Source organism: Pygoscelis adeliae, unplaced genomic scaffold (assembly GCF_000699105.1).
Source record: "Pygoscelis adeliae isolate BGI_AS28 unplaced genomic scaffold, ASM69910v1 Scaffold53, whole genome shotgun sequence".
Taxonomy (NCBI): Eukaryota; Metazoa; Chordata; class Aves; order Sphenisciformes; family Spheniscidae; genus Pygoscelis; species Pygoscelis adeliae.
Window position 1 is genome coordinate 848,398 of NW_008824468.1, and position 7,511 is coordinate 855,908.

Consider the following 7,511-nt stretch of genomic DNA (forward strand, 5'->3'; position numbering starts at 1 on the left):
CACGTTCATTTGGCTGCCTTCAAGGTGTCCGCCTGATTTTTCTGCCAAGTGTAGTTGTTGTTACAGCTTCCCAGCTGCTACTGTGGCAAATGTTGTTTGTTCAAGCAAAGAGCCTGTGCGTTCCTGGACACAGCTTCCTTTCCTTCTGGTCAGAAAGAAGACTTATGCAGGGGAAAGTAAACGTTGCCAGCTGCACTGCCGACTTGTTTTGCTAGTCAGTATGTAACATTTTGCTTCAGGGCAAAATACCTGGTTGTCTTATTTTCTGCTAGGGAGGAAGCTTCAGAAGTATCTCTTTGCTTGAAAATTAATATTCACTAGGTGGCATTTGCGGGTTTTGCACGGTGCATTTGAGGGGTCACTGGGGTTGGATGCTAAAGAGAAGTTTCACGCAATGAAGCATACCCTGGGTTTGTGACCACAGATGCGCTAATCACCGTATGGGTAACGCAGGCAGCCTCCCGAGGCACGGCGCTCCCAGTGGTCCAAGCCCCATGGCTCCTGCAATATCCCTTCGCCTTCCAGATACTGTGATTGAGGCAAACACTGTGCCAACTGCTGAAAACTTTTCAAGTACCCTGACTTTCCGGACGAGCCGTAAAAAGGAGTCCGGCTGCAATACATTCACCTTGCACCACAAAGCAACAGTCCATATATACATGAGACCACGCAACACACCAGCCAGCTTCCTGCAACTGGGTTTTCACAGGCAACGTATAGTCGGAATACTCTCAGCAAAACCTAGAGAATTGGCTTACGTATCCCCACTGGGGTTCAACCGCTTGATAAAACCTTACAGTAATGAGCCTGTTGCTCTTAAGGGTGTATGGGGTGGAGGAGGGAAGAGATGCTGCTGTATTATCTGTATTACTCCACATCACAGATGCTGACAGAATTGTTGATTTAGAACTCACAGCTCCAAAAAGACTCAGTAATGTAATCTTTTTAAGGTTTTTTTTTCTTCCCTTAGATGTGATGTTTTCAATAGGCCCCTTAGATATGGGCTCTTTGGGGACGTTGTTAAACTTGCTGCTGCTAAACCGCAGTCCCAACCTTCGGTTTGTTCCATACAACTCTTGCGGTCTACTGTCTCTTGGAAGAGCCCATAGCTGCAAGGTCTATTGCTTTACAGGTACTCTAGGAAGATTGAGGGATTAAGTTATACATTACGTAAAACTACCCACTAATCCTCTTAGTGTGCACTACCAGTGAATGGCCTGAAATAGGCTCTCCCTAAAAGAGCCCTAACATTCACTTTCTTGATGACATTTTAGTATTTGAGGTTTGTGTCATGGACTTTGGTGCTGAAATATTCAGTACACCATCTTCTGTCTGCTGCTAGATCCACTTGCACGTGTTAGTAGAGTGCCTACAAAATTACAGTTGGTAAAGCAGATTACGTGTTTAACTAGTAGCAAGACATGTATAAAATAGAATTATATATTTTCTAGAGTGACAGAGTCACTGGGATTTTTTTGTTCTTTTTTGTTTTTGTAAGAAAAAGAAACAGCTATAAAACCATGATTAAAAATGTTACAAGGGATGATTTACATTTTAAAATGATATTTTTAGAAGCAAAAAGTGATTTATAACATAAAAGTGTTTGGAAAGCGTTTGGTTGCTGTGTACTGCCTTCTTTCCCAGTACAGTTTGCTATCTGTTATACAGTCTTGCATAAATGTTTAGATTAGGGGAGAAAAGAAAAATTAAATGTGATGGCTAAGACCTATAAGAGCTGACTCACTGACTTGAGTTATTGCTGTGCAGAAAGTTTGTAAAGCCTTTACATCCAGCGAACATTTAGTGCTACTTCAGCCTTGACAGTTGACCTTTCAATCTGATTGGGTTTAGCCACAACAATTGCAGCATCTGCAGTACAGGCAGTGCAGATGGCTGCTTAGGAACCCAACTTCTCTCATTAGATCTTACTTCATGCGTCTAAAATTCAACCCCTCTTTGCTTGTGTGTGCAAATTCTCTCGTAATACCTGTTGTAGGAGCTGAGCAAGGTACAATCCCCCAGCTCTTTTTTTAAATTTATTTTTAATTTCTCCCATCATTTTGAATATTCCTGGATTTGGACTGGGGGGAGGGAAAACCTCCAAACCCCTTCCTCCCCAGGTACTTAGTCAGTACTGGTTTCTTTTTTTTTTCTCAGTAAGACCTAGTGTAAAAAAGCAACAAAGAAACAAGTTAGACTGTTGTAATTTGGTCAACCACTCGGGTGCTATCCATATCCACCATTTCAACACACTCTATTTCCTCGCGGTTTTCAGGATTCTTCTTCTCTTTCCTCTTCTTCTTGGACGGTGGCAGGAAAGTCAGTATCACAGGTAAAATGGCAAAGCAGTGAAAGAAGGTGACTAATGCTATTAAAAACAAGCACCTGAACAGTGTACGGGTCAGATTTGAAGGCACAGCTGCAAGAGGAATCAGACCAACAATATAGCAGAGGTAGCTCTGCAAAATAGCTACCCCATGCACTTCCAGGGCATTTTTCACCCATTTAGTTCTTGTGAACTCTTTGCCCAGGACAAAGGTTGATAACAGTGGAGCACAGTTGTCAATTGTATAATTAATTCCGTAAATTAAGCACAACACAGAAATACAATCTAGTTCCACTTTCCACAAGGTCATAAAACCTATAACTCCAAACTCAACCGAGGCAACAGTTAGAGTGAGCCAGACATTGATCAGGGAGTCTGCCACCAGGAATGCAGAGAAGAAGAGCAGAAATAAAGCACTAATGCAGGAGTTTTGTAAGGGGGCTCCCACTGAAGAGGCATAACGATCCATGTACACAAACGATGGATTGAAAACGATGAATTTCACCTTGGAGGTGAGAGAGAGCTTCCTCAGGGTCTCCAGGAGGTCATAAAGTTCTTCTCTCTTGGTTTCCATTGTCTTGGCCACCAAGAACATCCTGGAGGCCACAACATCGACTTCGTTGTTGTATTTCTTGGAAAAGATGATATCCTCTGAAAAATGGGCAAACTGAGGGGCCTTCAGGAAGGAGTTCCTCAACATATCAGTGAAGTTCTTCTTGGGCAATCCAGTAGATATGTTGAGTTTCCTAAGGTAATTTAAGTAGCTTTCAAACCAAGATATCCTCACAAAGCCCTTGGTATACTCCAGCACGTCCTCCTGGACACTGGTGTTCCAGTACTCGATTGACTCGTAGATGTAGAACCCAATCACCGGGCTGTAGTTACTGAAATACTTCTGCTGGGCAGTCGTATACTCAATGGTCCGTGTCGCGGTCGCTACGATGTTGCTCAGGTCTGACCCTTCACTGACCTGCAGGTAGCCCATTAAGGCAAAGGAAATATAAACAAGGTAAAAGAGAACTACAAAAGGCTTGACGTAAGTGTTTGTTATCCAGTCACAATAATAGCGTTTAAGGAACCACACCAAAAGATGACTCTCGTAAGTGTTCGTTTCCTCTGAATCCGCTGTGTCCTCGCTGAATTTGGCTGTCAGAAGAAACCTATACCATGCAGGCTTCTCTTGCAATACCTCTGGCTTTGGTACCTTTCTGCAGAAGATACTATGCTGGTAGTTGTTTTCTATGTAGCCAGTAAACACCAGGCTGGAACCATAAAAGGAGAGTACATAGAGGTAGTTGAAGAAAATTGCAATACAGGAATTGCAGCAGAAAATCCTGGCTGCTTCAATGTTAGTGAAGGGACTGGCACCTATTCCAAAAGTGACCAGGTACATGGCAGTGGTGAGAGAAAACGAGAGCATGGAGTCTGCAAATACGGCTGCAGTCCTCTCTTTAACGTGTTGGTCTTCTCTAGTTTTTCTCCAGGAGGACAACATTTCAAAAGTCCCATATAACCCATGACCTACAATAGAGAACAAAGCGAGTGTTTAAAGTACTCGAATCAACATGCGGAAAAATGTAACGTGGACATGCTAAAAGACTCAAAGGAGACACAGCTTGCCGGTATCAATGCTTGAGGTAAATGTCCTGCAGAAGAGAGAAATTATTATGGTGGTCTAAGCCACGGGAGCGCATTCACTACCTGACTTAGCAAACCTTACTGCCAGAGCTTGAGGAGAGTTCTGCATCGGTGGCGCAGGGTTGATGGGTTAAAGAAAAAGGATTTTTTTCTGGTTGGCTGTTTCGTTTCATTATTTTGGAGTGCCTGTGATGGAAGATGCTTTGAAATTAGTTTTTCCTGGTGATGGGATCTGACCTGCGGTGAAAACAAAGAAATACGACCTTGAAGTGCCTATGCTGGAAGCAGAGCGTTGGTTGGCTGCTTTGTAGGACATCTGTAAAAAAATGAAACCTTCATATAAGCTGAACATTGTCAAGTAAATCAGTCACTGATTTCTCCACTTCCCATACAAATTTTCCATCAGGAAAAAGAAATCCTAGAAACGGAACAAACACAAAAAGCACAAATAAATTCGAGAGATGCAGAATGGTAGAATTGATATGGAACTGCTTAAGGCATTGGTCTTCTTACTTTAATATATCTAAGGGCTTGTAAACCCAAATACAGCTCTATTTTTCTTGGCAGTTCCTACATTTTGTAATGTATTTAATTAACTCTTAAAATGGATATAGCATTCATGAAAGGAGATGCAGACATAAAATCCTGTGTTTAACCCCAATTGCAGGTAAATCGGGAAAAGTGCATGGTTTTATCTTAATCCCTGGTTGTCATCTTCCTCTTATGGTTTCTTTTTTGTGACCGATAACCAAGGCGCATTTGGAGGACACAGACCTCTGCTCTCTCATAGTGGACCCGAGCTGGGAACGCAGCCATCAGCCAGCTATCAGATGAGAGTGGCTGAGATAAAAGTAGGTTGGTGTTTTACACAAAGATGAACGTAAAAATACAGTCTTTGTATCACACCTAAAATGTAAGACTTTAATATTTTCTCATAATAATTTGTATCATGTTCATCTTTACTTAATATATCCTTTCCATCTAATCCCACCCTCTTTGCTGCCTTTTGAGTACTCCTCCTCCTTATTCTTTTGCTGTTTTTGCTGTCCCCTGTCTACCTCTCTGGTCTGCTCTTGTATTATCTCTAGAAATTCCCAAAAGCCAGTCCACAGTGTTTTGCTCTTACCCATTCCCTGATAACATTAGATAAAACAATCAGTGCTGAATTAGTTACCGATGACACTGTAGTGCAATCACTGGATTTTTGATGCTTATACTCCAGTCAGGCAGGTCAAGGTAATTCAGAGATCTTTGTGAGAATTTCAGGCTGGCTACAAAGAACCAAAATTGCTGTAGCGGCTCTGTTCTCTCCACCTGTAGATGATTTTCACTTTTGCCACAAGGGCTATGAATATTGGTCAAGAAACCCTCAAACAAATGAGGTATTCTGAAGAACCAGAAAACCAGAAAATATAGTAGCGGGGGTTGGAACTAGGTGATCTTTAAGGTCCCTTCCAACCCAAACCATTCTATGATTCTATGATTCGATGATCATGTTTATTCTTAAATGCCTCATGTAGGCTAAATATTTAATTAACTTGACAAAATAACCCTTTTGTGGTCAGTACCTTTTACTGTAGGGGCAGCTGAAGTTGATTCTCTCCACCCTTCCTGCAAGGAATATCCTACCTACGTTTTAACAGATGGCAGAGCTGATCACTCTGTTAATGCTGAAAAGAATAGGTATGGGCTATTTTACAAAGAATTCAAAATACAGAGCTCATAAGATGAGATAATAGGACAGCTGCTGTATCTCCTTATCACGGTCACCTGGTATTTAGAGTAACAAAGTCCGTGCTCTCACGTATATCAGGTATCTTACCTACATGGTTATTTGGAGTCACGGCATGGACCACGGCTGTCCAATTTGTAGCAATATTACGCTCCTGGTTTTGGTATGGCATTTGGCATTCATCTTAATTTTCCCAAACAATGTTTTACAGCTGCTTTCAGAGGCCAGGTCAAGACTGCCAATTTGATAACTAGCACTGTGCCCCCTCTTAAAGCTAATGGGGAATACTGGAACTCCCCAGACGTAAAATCAAGCAAAAAGCACAACCAGCGACTGGCACCCCGTTGCTAATTATGCTTCAAATAGTTATGTTCTAGGCTCAGTAGGTAAAGCTATTAAGCTTGCTTTCAGTGTGTTCTTTGTAAAGACAGACTGACCTTTATTTAAATGTAACTGATCACTTGCCAGAGGAGGGAGTGAGAGGTTTAATCCATTTATGGCTCCCATAAGTCCTGCAGACAGGCTCGTCTGAGAATTTCACATGGCATCATATGCATTAGCTTCCAGTGAGCAAAACAGTATAAAATGAGGTCATTGAATATTACAAATTACTTCCATTGTGAGCTTTAGCTATAGTATGTTTTTGTAAAAAAACATTTCAGCGTTAATAGGCTCTTGCCTAAAAATACGCAAATAGCTGCATTAATTTAGAAAGCCTTTGACTTTGCAATGAATAAAAGAATTTAGAGCTAATTAAATATGATGCTGAGCATGACTTTTTAACAGGTGTAAGATTTTGGATAATGTCTGATAATATGACTCCCGATACCACGTATTTTCTTTAAGTAGGAAACATAAAAACACAATTTGCTCTTACATAACCTTCGAGACTACCCGAAAATGGAATCTGATTTAGAGAACTGCTCAAGTAAATGCACGAAGAGGCGTCACCGCATGTGCTCCACAGAGCCAACAGAAAAACATTTAGATACTCTTCTATTTTAGGATAGGTTCCTTTTGTTGTTTGCTACACAATCTGCGCACTAGGAATTGGTATTTTCCTTCAACTGAATAATTTGTTATTCCTCTTTCCATTTGTATAATAGCTACAAAATTCTCAGTTACCTTTAGGAAAACAAGCCTAAATGACAAACTTGCATACTTTTTGCATCAGTGGCATTACTGACCTGATCCAGTATCCTCTGAGAAAAAGATTAAGCCCAAACTCGTGCACAAATTAGGCAAGGCAGTCCAAAGATTAGCCTTATTTAGCTAGAATGGGATTCACCTAACCTAATTTACTCCTCTAAATACTGACCGCAAGCACAAGTTGGGGTGACAATCTCCAATGTTGTCTTAACTCGCTGATGCTTGTGTAAGTCTAACCCACAGAGATTAGGGCAGATAGCTCCATGGAAGCATTTTGTGAGAATTTCTTTCACTATTCTGTCATTTCAGAGTTTCCATTTTTTGCATCCCTAACTGATTTGCACTGATCACCTCTATTTCTCTTGCTGGTGCTGTGTCTTCCCTATATAATATTAATGAGAAGAAGGCAAATTTGTCCTTGCAGATAAATTCTGTAATTGCTTTAACCGATTCTCCCTTTTTACTAGAGATTGAGCAACAAATCTGTAATGATTTAAAGCAATTTGTTCGTTATTCACAGTCCTTCAGTAAATAATAAATATGAACTCAAACAGCTAATGGGCTACTGGAGATCCTTTCCTGTTGACATTTGCTATTATAATTCACTGGTTGTGCCCTACAGTCAGGCTGTACAACCATGAATTAAGAAGAAGGAATATAGGGAAA

At 41.0% G+C, this 7,511-nt stretch overlaps 1 protein-coding gene across 1 annotated transcript in view; it reads right to left on the reverse strand.

Moving 5' to 3' along the window:
- Window positions 1-940: 940 nt before the first annotated feature.
- The window catches only part of PTCHD1 (patched domain containing 1), a 22,144-nt gene continuing 15,573 nt past the window's right edge, over window positions 941-7,511 (reverse strand). The window contains exon 2 of the mRNA XM_009321133.1: window positions 941-3,847. Within this exon, the coding sequence (XP_009319408.1) occupies window positions 2,193-3,847 (1,655 nt within the window). The 3' untranslated portion in view covers window positions 941-2,192. The remainder of the gene's footprint in view (window positions 3,848-7,511) is intronic.